Source organism: Stigmatopora argus, chromosome 7 (genome assembly GCF_051989625.1).
Source record: "Stigmatopora argus isolate UIUO_Sarg chromosome 7, RoL_Sarg_1.0, whole genome shotgun sequence".
In the NCBI taxonomy this organism is placed as follows: domain Eukaryota; kingdom Metazoa; phylum Chordata; class Actinopteri; order Syngnathiformes; family Syngnathidae; genus Stigmatopora; species Stigmatopora argus.
This window is the reverse complement of record NC_135393.1, coordinates 14908784-14925579: the sequence shown is the minus strand read 5'-3', so window position 1 is coordinate 14925579 and position 16796 is coordinate 14908784. Positions and strand designations below refer to the sequence as shown.

The following is a 16796-nucleotide window of genomic DNA, read 5'->3' as shown; positions in this document are numbered from 1 at the left end:
TAAATCTTTTAAAATATACTTATAACTGTCTTCAAACAATTTGCACCCAAATAATTCTCCCCTTCATTTTTTTAGGATTTTGTCAAGCCATTTTACAGGAAATTAAAGTTGGAACCTTTTTTTGCTCCTTTATGAAAATAAAAAAAACTATTTATACTACATAAATTGGTAGTATACTTGGTACTCATACCTGAGCGACTTGTTTATTTTAGCCATATAGCATCACTGAAGAACTATCAGATTTTCTTTCAATTTCCATGTCGAAAATTTGCACTGATAATAAGTGCTTTATTGCCATCTTGTGGTCATAGTTTCAATTGCAGACAGTTACACTTGAGCACTAGAAATAAATTATGATTACATATAGTTTAATTAAATATTCTTTAATAGCCATTCGAATATATATGAGGCCCTGTTGAAAATTGAACAAAGATGGATCTCCTCAAACTTTCACAGCTTTATTCACAATATATTGGTTTGCTGTAGTGACGAGAAAACAATCAAAATATACCAATCAGTAACAAGGAAAATTCCCTAACCCGTCATTTCACATTATTTTCTCCATTTCTGCCATACAGTGGATAGATTAAAAGTTCAAAATGAGAAGTATCAAATAAATGATAGAATATGCATTATTATGTCTGCATTTCATAACAACAGGAACTTTTGTTCTTCTAATGGCTTCTGTTTTGCACACCCCGTCTTCTCACACGTTCATAGAGAGCATTAGAAACTGAAAGGAAAGCAAAATCAAAACCATTTTTGCAGGTAATGGTTTCATATTTAAAAAACAATTTTGCCTAATCCACACACAGAAATAATTTAAACATATTCAAATACTTAAAAACGGAATTCCTTAGAACCTTTTCTCACTCTTACTGCATAAAAATGGGCCTACTTTAGCAAGTATCCTAATCCCTTTTATAAATGGAGTTTCACTGTAATGCTATATCGGAAGTCTTTTTTTTACTACAACAGCAGCTTACCTGCAACATTGTCATTCTAATTCTACCCTTGCCATGCTCATCCATAGCCTGGAAAACTCCTGAAGACGAAAAAAAAAAGAAGATCAATGGTTCATCATCATCCTCATCATCATGAGGATGAGAGCAATTGCATACCTGTCAACCTCTGCCGATAACTGCCCTTATAAATGATTATGATTCCCCTTACAAACCCCCCAAAAACCTTACAAACACCGTACGAGTCGTACGGTGTTTGTAAGGTTTTTGGGGGGTTGGTAAGGGGAATCATAATCATTTATAAGGGCAGTTATCGGCAGAGGTTGACAGGTATGCAATTGAGGAGAGTTTGTTTCTACGGTACGCACTGCACATGTTCTCCAGACGGACGATACAGGTGAGATAGTCGTCAAAGTCAATGTCGTACTTCTCGTCAGAAAACCTCAGGCCGAGGAGCTGCAGCAGCTGATTGTTCATCTTCATGCCTGCCCGAAACACACGAGGACATGGAGAAATAGTCCTTTTAGTGGTTTGTTTTGTAGACCTGCTACATGTCGCACAATTTAAAAAAATGCTTCACGACAGCTAAGAAATCACACACTGGGACTATCGGTCACATTTTTATTTGTAATTACAGGTTGAGCTGTAAGACGCTCTCACCTGCGGCTTTGAGGGCGCTGCGGAGCTCATAGGAGGACATCTTGCCTGAGCGGTCTGTGTCGAAGGACAGGAAGAGCATCTGCAAACGACACGATTAAACAAAAAAAAAAAGAAGTGGTTGACATCACTGAAGATTGACATGGCCCAGTTGTGTGGCAGCTGACGTACGATCCACTTCTTCAACTTGTCCCAGAAGACCTTGAACTCCTGGAACTCCATTTTCCCGGTGTTGTCCAACTGGTGGGCTGAGTCAAAGGGGGCAACTACAAGCACCTGATTTCTATGTGTCAGTCATTCAAGGAGGCTAAGGATACGTCCATGAGATTCATGATGCTGTGGCACGTGTGGAGGCTCAGCCCCTCAAACTGGATCTCCTTTCCTGAAAGCAGAAAGACACTAAGTTCAAGTATATCCCAGTCTACATCTTGGACTGGACACCTGACGATGTGGGAGGAGCTCCAAATGAAAATGATGGCACGTGTAGTAAATACATTTGGAAATTTGGCAGTTTTTTTCCCTATTTATTTGACCGTAATCTACCAAAAATAATGCATCAGGGAACGTCCGCTTTTTTCAGCAATTCTAGTTGTGACATCACAACCAGAATGGATCGTCGTTTCTCGGTTTCGGGGGCCGCGCAAGCTAGGACGTGTTGGCGGAATGGTCACGCGGTAAGAAGCGATAGCATTCTGGTTATGATGTCATCTTCTGTTTGGGAGATATTTTTGGGGGCGGGGCCAGCTGAGAAAGGAAGCCCAGCATATTCAGTTTTTTATAGATCTAAAACAATGTTTTTTTGAGCTTTTTTAAAATATATTTTTAGATTTTACAAAATGATTTTTGAACTAAAAACACAGAAAAAAATCGATTAAAAAAATTACAATTATTGATTTAAAAGGGAGAAAATCAGGAAATTAAATATACATCTATACTCTTCATTTTAATTTGATCCTAAAACTGAAAGTCGGCACTCATGATTTACTTTCCCGGGCCACACAAAATGATGCAGCGGGCCAGATTTGGCCCCCGGGCCGCCACTTTGACACATGTGATATATGTTCATGATTTTAAAGTTACTGACTGTAGTATTACATAACATTTTTAAGTGTCACAAAAATGTATTATGTATAATATTTTGAATTACACAAAACAGTCAGCAGTTCTATAAAGGGTTTTATGGGTCAACTTTGAGTGTCTCTAAAGTAGTTTAAAAAAAACATGTGCACTCCCATTCGCAGGAGTAAAGAATTTAAATATATATCATATATTCCAGTGAGGAATATCTTAAGTCACATCTCAAGAGAAACAATGTGAACAATTTACGTACGGCTGCTGAGGACACCGTTGAGCACCTGCTGAAGTTCCCTGACCGAGATGGCCTGGTCCTGAAAGAACAAGTTTGGAACAGTGTCTTAACCAATGAAAATGCCAAACAAATGGCGACCGTGTCAACAAACGACTTATGTCATTTTAAATGTAGAAAACAAAGTTGGGACTCAAATATTAGGAGTTCCAAGATAACATTTTTTTTTCAGAATTTCTGCGTGCGATATACCAACCATAATGGATGATCATGCCCAACTTTCTAGTGCTGCGCTAACTTGGACATGTGTTGGAATAATTGTGTTTATGAAATGTAAAAAAATTCCAATTTAGAACAGTTGCACGGGATGCTCACCGATCCAGCAACCTGCACGAAAAGCCTTCTGAGGAATTTCTCCTCGTCCGTCTCGTCCTCCGGAACGCTGGGCGGCGCAGGCTGAGGAGGGGCGGGGTTTATTAAGGGATCGTCACAAATGGCGTTCGTGTAAAAGGGCGGCGGATGAAGGAAACGTTGATGGCGGGCTCACCTCGGGTAGGTCGACATCGATGTGGCTGCCCATCTCACTGAGGAGCAAAAAAAAAAAAGAAATTACAGAATTTTATTGAAATTGGACAAAAAAAACATTAATAGTCCAATAAAAGAATTTACATGATCAATTGTTGCATTTTTCAATTGATTTTTCTTTGTCATTTATAAAAATAAGTTTTACTATGTCATTTATTTTTGTATGCCTTATAAAAAAGTATACAAATATGAAAAGAGAGAATATTTAAAAACAAATTTAGTACATAGACTTATTGCAGTCATGAAATCGGTTGAGCCTTTTATTTTGATGACAGAATTGTTAAAATATTTCAATTTAAATTTTGACAAACAAAAATGAGTTTATAAATGATTTCATCAATAAGCAACCTGGTTTCCAAAAATCTGCAGTAGCCCCAAATTTTTCTGGTGAAAAAGTATTCGTAGTACTCACAGAGCACCGACTTTCTTCTCGGAGAAGATGCGCACCAAGAAGTCAGCCTCGCGGTGGGGCTGGAAGGTGGTGGGCACTACCAGGTATTTCCCGGGCGGCATGGTAAAGCGCTCGGTCACCTCGCGCGAGTTAATGTACGTTTTGCTCCGAGCTTTGGACGCGTGCGTGCGGAAGAAAGCTTTTTCCTGCTGCTCGGCGTCGTTGGGAGCCTGAAAACCAAAATACAACTAAAACCATGGAATCCAATTGTTAATTACCATATTTTCTAGACTATAAGTCGCACACTTTTTTCATTGTTTGGCTGGGCCTGCGACAAATACTCAAGTGCAACTTTTTTTTTGACCACCATTCTGTTGTTCCCTATTATACTATTGTTACTTTAATGTATGTTTGTTCTTGTTTTTTTTGTCTAAAATAAAAACACTGCTCTCCCAAAACCAAAAATGACTTCTATTCCCAAAAACACGGTACAAAAAAATGAAGACAACAGGCCCAGACCTCGTAAATGGCAAATCCGATGGTTTCCAGATCCATGCCCTCCTTCCTCAGTTGCCGGCGGTTTTTCTGCATGAGCGCTATGACCACGCTGCACATGTCGTCGTCATCGTCGGCGTCCGCCAGCTCCATCTTAAACTGCGGGTTGGTCCAGAAGGTGTCTGCGGACCAAAGCAAACGTGCTGCAACGCTGACCAAGTTTGGAAAAATCACGCAAAAAACACTAACAGCTTGTTATTTTTAGGCTATAATTATCCCAAAAACTCTTAATATGTTACAATGACAGATGTTTATATTTTTACTGTGGTTTTCCTATTACTTTAAAGTATAATGTTGTGTAACTTATGCTCTAGTGCAGGGGTGTCAGACTCGGGTTGGTTCGCGGGCCGCTTTAACATCAACTTGATTCAACGTGGGCCCGACCATTTTGGATATAATATTTAGATTTTTTTTATTATAAATGGATTAAAATAACTGGATTAAAAGTCCTGAATATTCTGTTTTTATAGATCTAAAACAATGTTTATTTTAGCTTTTTTTAAATATATTTTTCGGTTTTACAAAATGTTTTTTGAACTAAAAACAGAAAAAAATGATAAAAAATTACAATTATTGATTTAAAAGGGGGAAAAATCAGGGAATTTAATATACATCTATACTCTTCATTTTAATTTGATCCTAAAACAGAAAGTCAGCACTCATGATTTACTTTCCCGGGCCACACAAAATGATGCGGCGGGCCAGATTCGGCCCCCGGGCCGCCACTTTGACACATGTGATCTAGTGCATTTATATTTGTATGTTTATTTCCCTTTCATTGTGTATTGTTTGGCTAGTGCAACTTGCAATCAGGTGCAATTCACACTACTTTTCCCCTTTCATTGTGCATTTTATTGCTCATATTCCAAAAATACTGTACATTGAAGGCAATATGCACTTAAGTTAGTTAGCTAATCTATTAAATGTTATAGCTATCTTGCAAAAATGAACGAATTTGCACATTAGTTCAAGTCAAACTGAAGTTGAGCCTTGAAGGTCAGGAAAGAAATCGAAGAAAAAAAAATACAAGTAAGTACTTTATTTGTATTTTTTTCTTCTATTATTGTATGGAGCTCACCGATATAATTCCTGCAACCCCCAGCGGTGGAACCACGGATCCACTGGCCCTCGAACAATTGCACCTCCCAGTGGCGTTTGGTGTTGTCAGTGAGTGCGTCAGGCGTCATGTTGCAGATCTCCACCTTGTCGAAGTTGGCCCTGAAGTCATTATACTCCATCCTGACATAACACACACATAAAAAAAATACACAATGCAAATGAATAAATAATGCGTGTTAAAAAGAAGAAGGTGGATCACAATATTTTTGGACAAGCCAACGCCTAGATTGAGTGAATTTCAAGGAATGTGTCAAACTTTTACAGATAATTGATATTTTTTGTATTAACTATGTATTGTGCAAAATGACTACAAGCAGAAGTGTAGAGGACTCACCAAAATTCACCGTCTTCACGGGCATGTTGCAGAATTTGGTTTTTCTCCGCTCGGTCGACGTAGTCCCACTCTTTGGAACTTGAAAAGGAAATTCAAACACAACTTTTTACTTTTTTCAGAACAATACTAAGCAGTGCTGAGTTTGAATGAATTTTCTAAGGTTTTAAAATGAACCTTCTCAAGCCCAAAATAGCATTTTTTTTTTTTTTTTTTTTTTACAGGGCACTCATTTTAATCATTAGCAACCAGTGACAACATTAAAGTTTTTTTTAAAGCAAAAAGAATAGTTAATTGGGTGGTAGACAGTGTTTATTTTAATTGAATTAATTTACTCTTTTATAAACATTACATCAATTTATATGGTATATGAATGTATATTTATAAAAAAGTAATGCAAAATATCTAATACAATAATATATTAACAGTGCGGGTCTTTTTTAAGTAACCAAAAATATTACTTGAAAGTAAAGATGTAATGTGTATATAAACAAATGAAAAATAAAATTAAAAAACGGTTTCTAAAATTTAGGAGCCATGTCAGGGTAGTTGCATTTTTTTTTTTTTATAAAGAGGAAGGTCGCATTGCATTTTTGTGATTTTTCACCGTACCCGTCACTCCACGGTCCATTCCACTCCACCTGACCCCACGGGTTCCTCACGCGAACCAGTTTGACCTTTTGTCCTCGAAAGTTGACCTTAAAAAAAGGGAAGTCAAAGCACATCTCAAGCCTGATGGTCAGAGGTCAGGTTGAGTGCTCTTACCTCCTGCAGGCCCGTAATGGAGTAGGCGTGACCTTTGACCAGGCCGCTGCTGGTCTTGGCCTCTGACTCTGCCGAGCTGCTGATCTGCACCAAAAAATAAAGAACAGAAAAGAGTTTTGTTTATGAATCAATTTTCATTGACAGTTTTTTAAAAAGCGCTTACGTCGATGGAGCATCCCATCATTGATCCTCGGTCCAGGGCCTTCTTCATGACATGGAAGAGTTGATCATTGGATTTCTTGGTCTCGTAAACTTCACCCACGCCGCCAGTAAAGTCCTCCATTGCCTCCATGGTGCTGCCACCCTTCAGTGACTCGTAGCTGCCATGGAGCCTGGGGATGAAAATACAATAAATGTAAACCGGGGTTGGAAAACGTCCAATCAAGTTCTTAATTTCTAATAACTGTACAGGAATTTCCATATGGTTAACTAAAAAGCCAGAGTAAATAAATCCGGCATTATTTAAGCGAATGAGTACAAACATAAACATTGCATCTTTTTTTAGGAAAATCTGGAAAGGTGCATGCATTTCTTTTCATTTCATGCCTTGAGTCTCCAATGAGTAAATGAGCTAGTAGTGCTACTTATAGCTAGGTAGCATACAATCATTTTTCTATTTTCTTTCATTCCCCTTAAATCATCTTCTACCCTGTTTAATATTTTAATAAACATAAAATTAACAACCATAGAGGGAGTAAGTACAGTATAGCAAACACCCATGTGGCACATTAAAACGGTTTCAGTATGTCTTGGTATTCAGATATATAGCATGGCTGACCCAGAAAGCGAATAAAAATAAATCAATTTTCCAATTAAATAAGAACCCTTTGTGCTTCAAATGCAGTTTTGTAAATCTGAGCGAGACAGTTTTGTGTTAGCAAGCTAGCATGGCAGTTACTTGGCGTAAGCTTTCTCCAGCAGGGCGCTCCAGAACTCGTTGTTGGAGGCGGAGTGAAGCAAGATGAGCTGACCGCGCACCGTCGGCAAACGGTCATCCACCACCACGTCCAGCCACTTGTTGTGTTTCCAAAACTGAGAAAGAAACGTGAGACTTGTGAAAAAATGTACATTGATGTCAATAATTGAAACAGTAAAAAAAATGATGGTATTTAACATTGCTTATGTCATTGTTCTCGTTTTTCCCATAACCAATTAGACGTTACGTACCTGGAAGTGGAAGATGCCGGCATAATGGCGATCAAAGTACTGATCGTGAGGGACCACTCGGGCCAAGGTGTCTTTTTTCAGAGTTAACGAAGCGATGGCGGCCAAGAGCCAGCAGTCGCCTGAGGAAAAGCATTGTGGGTAAATTCAAACATCCCAAAACCCATTTTAGGGAGATGTTTATGGAACTTGATTTCCCAACTTTATATTATTATTATCAAATCGAGAATAATAATTTCATGAATAACTCAAAAAATATTTGCAAATGAATCCCTATTTAATTAATATAGCCTACATTTAGATACATCCAAAGTCAAACAAGATTCGTTTCAATGATCATTCCCAGTTTATCCTCCATTTTTTACAGGGTCTCAAATTTAAAAAAAATATTTTTGCAATGCCCATGTGACATCCACTTATTAGTGTTGATTGTATGTATTTCAATAAAAAAATAGATATAAATAAATCATCTTAAATAAGACGGATGAGTTAATTGAAGGATTTATAAAAAAAGAAAATTTATAAAACAAAGTCTGTACAATATAAGTCAGTGCGTACCTAGCTGTCCCTGGCAGATATCCGTCCGGTTGGCATCGCCTACGATGAATTTGGGGTTGGGGCACAGCTCCTGATGTGGCAAAATGGAGGGGACAGAGTATGTTAGGGTGAAGAAAAAAAAAGGAGATAAAGAATGCGGGGAAGGAAGATAACGAGGAGAAGAAGGTGAACTGGTCGAGTGACGTGTCAGCTGGCAGGTGTGTTCACATTCCAAACATTTTAATCAAAACATACACACTACACATTTCTTTGCAGGGTGTGCATTTGTGTGTAGTAAATTCCCGTTAATCAAAACAGGTAAAAGAAAGGACACCTTTTGAAAGTGCTCGGGGGGAGCTCACTCACTTTGTTTTTTTTCTTGAACTTGGTGCAACATACTGACTTAATTCATGCAAAGCACATGCACAGAGGTATGCAAGAGTTGTGTCTTTGATATGACAAACACACCCCTCACACATAAAGTTGCCTATGAGGCAGCAAATACCTTTCCTAGAATTTGACAAAGTGCAAGTACATTTCCTAAATTTGTCTTTGATGTTTGAACTGGCTGACAATGGACACATACGACAGGTGTGTCTTTGATACATGCACGGCATTGAGAGAAATGTATCTTTGATACGTTACGCCATTTGAGGGGAGTATGTGTCTTTGACACATTCGACATTTGAGATAAGTGTGTCTTTGATACATGTACAGCATTTGAGAGAAGTGTCTTTGATACATGCACGTCATTTGAGGGAAGTGTGTCTTTGATGCATGCATGGCATTTGAGAGAAGTGTGTCTTTGATACATGTACAGCATTTAATAGAAGTGTGTCTTTGATGCATGATGCGACAGGGCCTATGTCCGATTATTATTATTATTATAAGCCAATATCACTTCCACACACCATCCAATCAGCACGCAAGCCCTAACTCAATAAGAGAAAAAGCAGTACATACCGGAGGCCTCTTCCACTCCATCCGGACGGGAACGGCTTGGCTGAAGAAGAGCGAGCCGTCTTCAGCGGGAAAGTCGGGGTCCTCGAACAAGACCTGCCTCTGCAGGCATTCTTGACGCAGCTCCTCGAAGGAGCGGCCGTCCATCTGCGTGTCGATGGCGGCGCGGCCCCCCGACATGGTGGACCGGACGGGCATTGTCCTGATAGATAGGCGACCAAGGGGAGAAGTGAGGAGCCTCGGCGTGGCCGTGTGTTACCTAGACGATTCGACGGCGGGGGGGCCCTCTTCCACGCCTTGCCCGCAAACAGGTTTGGTCTCTCCGGCCTCGCCCCACCGCATTCTGTACTCTGGAATGAAGGCAAAGAGCAATGAGAAGCAATCAATGCCAAACATCATCATTCATAAATTTTTCTAAATAGGCTTTGCTTTTTTGTCAAAAAAGGTGGTCGAAAAAAAATATCTTTGATAATGATGAGCTAATAAACTGTTGTGTATTCTGGGTCACTCCCAGTTAATTTGAGGGTAATTCCGGGTCACCTCTTGTTGATTTTGGAGTGATTTGGGGTCATTTCCTGTTGATTTTGGGTCAATTCCAGGTGACTCCCAAATGATTGGGTCAAAATTCTTGAAGAAAAAACATAAACAGATTTTTTTTTTTAGGTTGGGGCCTTTTCAAAATGACTATAACCACCACTTTGTCTAAACAGTGACAAACCATAAAGTCAGGAACCTGAGCTGTAATTATTTGTATTGTAAGTGATGCTATCACGTGATTTATTTTAATTTATGGTCACGAGAGGCAAAAACAAAAACAAAGGTTGACTGACAAAACATCCCAAAAACTAAGGAGTAAAAAAAAAAATTGCTTCTTTGCAGCCCTGGAGAAGCAAAATATTACAAAAATAAACTATGATATTTACATCAATCTTCTGTGGAACTCAGTGCGGAAATATACAAACGTGACAAACTTGTCTTCTCGAGAAACTTTACAGAAATAAACATTCGCCATTGTGATTCCCAACCACTGCGACGTGACACGTCAATAAGTGTGCCGCAATAAATGAGCCAATTTCACTTAATTGCTCAGATAATTGACTAAATAATGTAGCTTTCTTCGTCTGTCAATAATCCAGTAGTAAAATAACTCGATGGCAGAAGGCACAAACAATTAAGCCTTTCTAGGCATTCATTTCAATTAGCTGCCATTGTCCTTGTTAGCATTACACATTCAATCAATTTGGAATAGGAGGGATGGCAGGGATCATTTGCTCATTGCCTGCCAATAATGTTGCCAAACGTCGAATTCGTAGTCAAAACCTGTTGCTCATCTAACTCCATCATTTAAAGCCTGTCCTCCCAGTTTAAATGAATTGGACAGCTCGTTAGGTTTTAATACCATGAAAAGAAAACTAGTTAGCGACATAGCCAGATTGTATTTTTGTTTTTAATCATTTTTACTGTATTAATTGGAATAATTGTCTTTAAGATATTAGTTTTTTTAAATTTACAATCATAATAATAAATACTAATTTTATCTGAGATCTGTCTGTCATCCACATGTCTGGACCATCACATTTTAGGTCAAGGGGGCTACATTGTAAACTAGATGTTAATATTATGGCCTCCACGAATCCAAATGTTTGGGGGGTTCTTTGTTATCAATAGTCACTAACAAAGGTTATCCTTTGGATCGCTCCACTTGTTGCTAGTAGTAGTCGCATATAACAATGAAAAGGACTACCGAGGCTTGTACTTTTTTTAACAAATGTCCGTTTTCCCTCGACTCACGTCAACATCCCGATGTGACATTGAAAAGAGGACTGAGCAACGATGGCAAAAATAATTTTCACAATTTTTATCCCCCTTGCTCGTATGAACATAACCACCCAAGAGAATGAATACTGAGCTGCTTTGCAAGGATGTCAAACACCACCAGCCTTTACCTCAAATTCTCCATTTTCCCCTTAATTCAGGATTAAATGAACCAGCAAGAATGTTACACACCGCTCAAGTTTTTTTTGCGTTTTTTCCCCCCTTGCTACGCTTCCATTTTATCCTGCGCGGTGCCCGTCACCAGCAGCAGATTACACGCGGTGAACTGCACGTTGAGAACGTTGCCGGTGTTTCCCGTGTACGATCCCACCAGCTCGGCGGACGAGCCGTCGGCCGGCGCGGCGCCGTGGGCGTTCCGGACGTCCCACACCCGCACCGAGTTGTCGGTGGACGAGGACGCCACCAGGCTGCTGTCCGGGCTGAAAGAGAGGCCGGTCACGCTGTCCGTGTGGCCCCGCAGGTCCTTGAAGAGCGTCCCCGAGGCCAGGTCCCACAGTTTGACCCGCTGGTCCTCGCCGCCCGACGCCAGGTACTTGCCGTTGGGCGAGAAGGCCAACGCCAGCACGGGCCCTCGGTGTCCGGTGAAGAGCCGCACCGACGCCCCCTGCTGCGTGCTCCACAGCCGCACGGTCTTGTCGCTGGAGCCCGTGGCCAGGTAGTTGGAGTTGGGGTGGAACTTGACGCAGTCCACGTCGGCCAGGTGCCCGGCGTACAGGCGCAACGGGTAGGTGCGCGAGAAGGTCCAGAGGCGGGCGCTGCGGTCGTGGGAGCCGCTGGCAAAGTAGAGGCTGCACGGGCTGACGTCCACGTCCCAAACCGGGTAGGCGTGGCCCTGGTAAAGCGCCGTGTTGGTAAAACTGCCCAGATCCCAGTAGCGGACGCTGGTGTCCTCCGAGCAAGAGAGCAGGCCGGAACTGTCCGTCAGGAAGGCCGTCCGGAAAACCGGGCCGCTGTGTCCGCGGAGCATCTTGATCTCGCTGCCCGACGCCTCCTCCTCGTCCATCTGAGGGTGCACGGGGTGTCAAAAAAGTCAGCGGACCACCATACACCAACGCAAAATGTACCGTATTTTTTCACATATACGTCGTATTTGTCGCCAAAAAAATGACTGAATCGAGGGTGAGGCTTATATGCGCACAAATTAGACTTGACATTGAAGACTGACATATTTTAACCATAAAATCTAATGAAGACTATGACATATTTTACTCATATATTTTATTACAGCTACTTCATTTTTATATATCATTATTGTATGATTAAACACTTGTTTTTAACTCGATTACCATGCGAACGGAAGGTTCCCCTATAATAATGCTTGTACATTGAACAAAGGCTCTCTGTCCAAGATCCTGGTGAGGTTGAATTACAGACAGCTCCAAGGCCAGCAGAGTTACGAAGAACAATGGACAGTGAAAAAATCCCAAAGGAGGCACCCTTCAAGACAGTTGTGTCAGCGAATGAATATTCATTTTTATTATAACTGGGCAAACTCGGGTTTGGAGATTTGTCTTTCTCATCCTCCAATGTGCATTACGACGCTCAGCTGGTTTATGTTTGGGAGGGGGACCCGGAGCTCTGTATAGATCAATTTGGCAAGAATAAATCAGCTGTGGATTAACCCGCTCAACCCTGGTCTCTTTCCTCCGATGCTGAATACGCAACAATTGTTAGACGGGATAAGACAGATTTAGGAATTGGAGTCAGATGCTAAAACTTTACGTCTAACAATATGCACCAAACGCCATAACGCAAAAGAATGCGGCCGATACGGTCATTTATTTCAAAATAGAGGAAAGATAGAACAGATAAGATGCTATTGTGAATCGGGGGCGTGTTAGACGAGAGAAATTGTAAAATTCAACAATTTAAGGTTATTTTAGGGGTGCGGCTTATACGTGGGGGCGGCTAATATGCGAGAAAATACAGCGGTGCGGTAAAATGTGATTTGGAAAGCACTCACTTGTTCCTCCAAGACGTCGCAAGCCAGGCGCACCTTGGACACGTCGGTGACGTGCGGCTTGGCTTTGAGTTTCCGCGCGCGGAGGCTCCACAACTTAACGGCGGAGTTGTCGAAGCCGGCGGCGAGCAGGCGGCTGTCGGGCGACACCTCCGCCGTGTTGAGCTGCTGCTCTGTGTGCTGGAAGGCGTAGAAGCAGACGGTGGTGAGGGACGGTGGCCCCTCGCGGACCTTCTTGATGCAGTCGCGCAGCGCCTCCAGGGCCGCCTCGCTCTGCGGGGGTCCGGCCGGATGCGCATCCGCCGTTTCGCCGCCCTCGCAGACGTCCGCTCCCACCCGGGTGGCGTTGAGGGCCCCGGTGGAAGGGGCGGTTCCACCCGCCGCCCCGTAGAGCTGGTAGTCCGTTCGCCTAGAGGCGCTCACCTGTGGAAATGTCATAGGTCACTTCGCGATTTTTTTGCTGCCATTATTATTTTTTTAAGTTCTTAAAAATGTGAAAATCCAGATTGAAACTCAAGCAGAAACCACTTTTGCTACTAGAATCAGAACTGAAAAAAAGGCAGTTATAATAGGAGTGACCCTATTTCGCGTTTTTTCGATTATCGCGGTCATGTCTGGTCTACATTAACCGCGATACTCGAGGGATTACTGTAACAAATTTCCACAGCTCACCTCCAACTGCAAGTGCGCACCGAGTACCCTGCAGATGGCGGCGTTGTCGTCGCTTTGAAGGTAACGCAGCAGGTATCCGTGGGCGCCCTCTGTGAGGCGCACCACGTACTTGTGCTCCAAGAAGGCGGTGAGCCGCGGACTGGTCGCCACGTCCTGAGCGGCGAGCACGTGGCGCAGCTGCTCCACGGTGGCACGCTGTTCGGCATCCTGCAAGAAGGCGGCGTGGAATCGCGCGTAGAAGCTGTCCACCGCCGACTTGAGGCCGCAGCGCACCATGTCCAGGTGGAGGTAGACGAAGAGCGGGTAAAGGATCACGCTCACTTCCTTGGCCCATGAGATGTCAACTTCTGCAAGGCAAAAGTTCATATCATATTCCTTTATTAAGGGCTACTTGGTAAATAAATAGGTCATCTGAAAACAAGGAATTATTCATCCAAACTGCACAACTGCCTTTATTTTAAGGTGTGGAATGGAGTGCGGGTAGAATGTGAGACGTCCTACCTGATAAGAAACAGCGTAGCCTAGCATATTGCGACTCGTACTGCTGGGGGTCCGACTGGCACGGTGCCGCCGACACAACGTTGGCGCACCCCGACTCGCTCTGGACTGTGTGCACACATGAAGATAATTTATTTTTAATGTGATGCCTTCAAATACTCAAAGGTTAAAAGAAGCATATTTTGAAATTGTGACTCTTGAGTGTCAAGAAAAGAGCATTCTGACAGATTTTGGGAAAATCTTGCCCCAAAGGCAACATAAATGTAAATGTAGTCCACCAGGTTACAATTAATTCATTTTTTTAAATAGTTTATCCTCACACCATACACAGCTTAGCAAGTATTTACATGATCTGGGAATATCTATTTCTCTAAGGATTGTTACTATTTTGTATTTATTTAAAATCTGTATTGATTTGATTTTTTCACAACATCATTTAATTAGTGACAAAAAAGAAAAAAGTAAGGCAATATTATCTTTTCATCTTATTTATTGACAAAGCATTCTTAATGAAAACACTAAGATGAGCGCTAGTTATTTTAAAATTATAACTAATTTTGAGATCAAATTCAAACATTTTTGGAGATTTATGAAGGAACACTAAAAAGGCAATATTAATTGATTTAATGCTGTTTTTAGATAGCAAACATTAACTTCAAAATAAGACGCATTTAAAAACAGCTTAAAAATAACAATTTGGGCCTCTTTGATGCAAAGCTCTTGCAATCAAACGTGTCAAAAATAAGCGGAAATGAAAAGTAGGGGGAATACAACAATATGAAATTATAAGAGTATTTAAGGAAGTGCTGACTCATCCATGACTGTATTGATGCATTCTATGTATTTTTGCTTATATGGGAAGCAGGGGGACCAAAATAGTACAGAATGAACTAAAGGGGAACATTTCTATAAATCTACAAATAAAAGGTAAATGCTCAATTGGATTCATGTTCATTTATCTTTGTGTACTGTTACGTTTGTTGCTCAGCTCACCGGTGAGGCTGGCGGCCATTTCTTCCGCCGTCTGAAAGAGTTTGGCGGATTTCATTGAGCCGTCAGTGGAATCCACATACTGCCTGCGCTTGAGATACTGAGACACAGCGTACTGGATCTGCTCCGTGCGGACCCGCTTCATGATCTGGCGAAAAGACAATTCAAAATCAAATTTAAAACATTGCATTTATTTTGTACTGGTTTGTTTTCCACAATTTTCACAAATTAATATTCTCCCAAAACAAAAATCTCTTTTCCCTGGGACCAAATCATCTAACCTTGAAAATTCTTGGTGCACTTGTTGAAAATGCCATTTTCATGAAAAATCTGCTTAAATTTGCTAGTGTAATTAAATCATAACTTGCAAACATCTGCTCTTGCGTGACAAAACAGTAAACATTTTTTTCTTCCACATGTCAAAGCCCAAAGCGGCTCATTAGTTAATTTTCATTTATTTGCACTTGCTTTACCCTGTGGATATGAAATGCTATTTTTGAAAAAGGGACAACAGAATTTATCATCTTCAATTAATCTTTGATTTAATCATTGTAACGATGAGTTGCAGCCCTAATCTGGCCCGTAATTTGAATCATCTTGACACTTTTACTACCCTTCTCCTCACTTTTTGTCTCTCTGCGGGATTAACGATGATAGATGTCCAATCCAGTTGTACCGGGAGAGTTGGCAGTCCATGATCAGATATCAGTACCACTTTGATCCCTTTTAAATGCTGCCAACTTCCCTCACCGGTTCCATATACTTGACGTGTATTTCCGTCAATGTCAGGGAAACAGTTTAGCTCCCTATACTGAATACTTAAACTACCAATAATATATCTAATGGGAAAAGCCTCTCTAAAATACACAGGTGTTGCGTTGCGTGTCAAAATGACCAAAGTTTAGTTTCTTTTAATTGAGAAAGTGAACCAACACTCACATGAACGGCTACAATGCATTTGTAAATAGAATTAGAGAAGGTTTAGCGAGCGAATGTTAGATAGCTGCCATGTTTCTGTTTTGATGTTTGATGTTCCCGCCTAGCTAACGGCTAACATAGTTCTGCCGCCAATGGGCTAGCCATAGCCGGCGGCTCCAACGTTTAGCGGGGTACTCGTGCACCCGTGACAGAACTCACTGCATATTCGTCCGGTCCTCTCAGTGGTCCGCTCGATTCACTCCGGACGGGTTCAGCAAAACGAGGAAAGAGAGTTTCGCTGCGGCTCCATCTCGTCTTTCCGCCTCTAGCTCAGCCTCCATCACGCCGAGGAAGAGTTGCTTCTTCTTCGCATTCGCAAATCGCAACTGGCAGTTACCACTAAACTACATTGACACTCGCTACCGCTACCTGGTGGCGACTTGGAATATGACGCGCAAATATATTAGGAAAGTATGTGAAATTATGTTAACGCATTTTTACTTTAACTTTTCTTTTAAAATATAAAGAAATGCCGTTTTCTAATATACGAATGAAATTAATCTCAGAGGCAAGTGGATTTTCCGATTACT

The 16796-nt window shown here is 41.3% G+C and overlaps 2 protein-coding genes across 2 annotated transcripts; both read right to left on the bottom strand.

The window, feature by feature from the left end:
• Positions 1–444: 444 nt before the first annotated feature.
• On the bottom strand, positions 445–9671 carry capn9 (calpain 9). Its single transcript, XM_077604944.1, has 20 exons — positions 9336–9671; positions 8394–8463; positions 7839–7957; positions 7570–7703; positions 6835–7003; positions 6672–6755; positions 6519–6604; positions 5910–5987; positions 5535–5695; positions 4421–4578; positions 3923–4131; positions 3473–3509; positions 3301–3381; positions 2950–3007; positions 1937–2001; positions 1791–1859; positions 1623–1701; positions 1331–1447; positions 987–1045; positions 445–733 (listed from the first exon to the last, which is right to left on the bottom strand). The coding sequence occupies exons 1-20, from the start codon at positions 9528–9530 to the stop codon at positions 707–709; spliced, it is 2055 nt and encodes a 684-aa protein (XP_077461070.1). The 5' UTR covers positions 9531–9671; the 3' UTR covers positions 445–706.
• Positions 9672–10992: 1321 nt separating this feature from the next.
• Positions 10993–16620, bottom strand: taf5l (TAF5-like RNA polymerase II, p300/CBP-associated factor (PCAF)-associated factor). Its single transcript, XM_077604945.1, has 6 exons — positions 16426–16620; positions 15292–15436; positions 14302–14406; positions 13801–14147; positions 13132–13551; positions 10993–12171 (listed from the first exon to the last, which is right to left on the bottom strand). Exons 2-6 carry the CDS (start codon positions 15431–15433, stop codon positions 11374–11376), a joined length of 1812 nt encoding a protein of 603 aa, XP_077461071.1. The 5' UTR covers positions 15434–15436; positions 16426–16620; the 3' UTR covers positions 10993–11373.
• Between the last annotated feature and the right edge of the window lie 176 nt (positions 16621–16796).

Excerpts from the sequence above, each read along its gene's own strand:
- capn9 (XM_077604944.1), bottom strand. The coding sequence starts at position 9,530 with ATGCCCGTCCGGTCCACCATGTCGGGGGGCCGCGCCGCCATCGACACG. Across the intron at positions 5,988-6,518 it reads AATGGACCGTGGAGTGACGG|TTCCAAAGAGTGGGACTACG; the intron begins GTACGGTGAAAA and ends TTCCTTTTCAAG. Across the intron at positions 1,702-1,790 it reads ACAAGTTGAAGAAGTGGATC|ATGCTCTTCCTGTCCTTCGA; the intron begins GTACGTCAGCTG and ends TGTCGTTTGCAG.
- taf5l (XM_077604945.1), bottom strand. The coding sequence starts at position 15,433 with ATGAAGCGGGTCCGCACGGAGCAGATCCAGTACGCTGTGTCTCAGTAT. Across the intron at positions 13,552-13,800 it reads GTGCGCACTTGCAGTTGGAG|GTGAGCGCCTCTAGGCGAAC; the intron begins GTGAGCTGTGGA and ends ACATTTCCACAG. Across the intron at positions 12,172-13,131 it reads GCGACGTCTTGGAGGAACAA|ATGGACGAGGAGGAGGCGTC; the intron begins GTGAGTGCTTTC and ends GTGCACCCTCAG.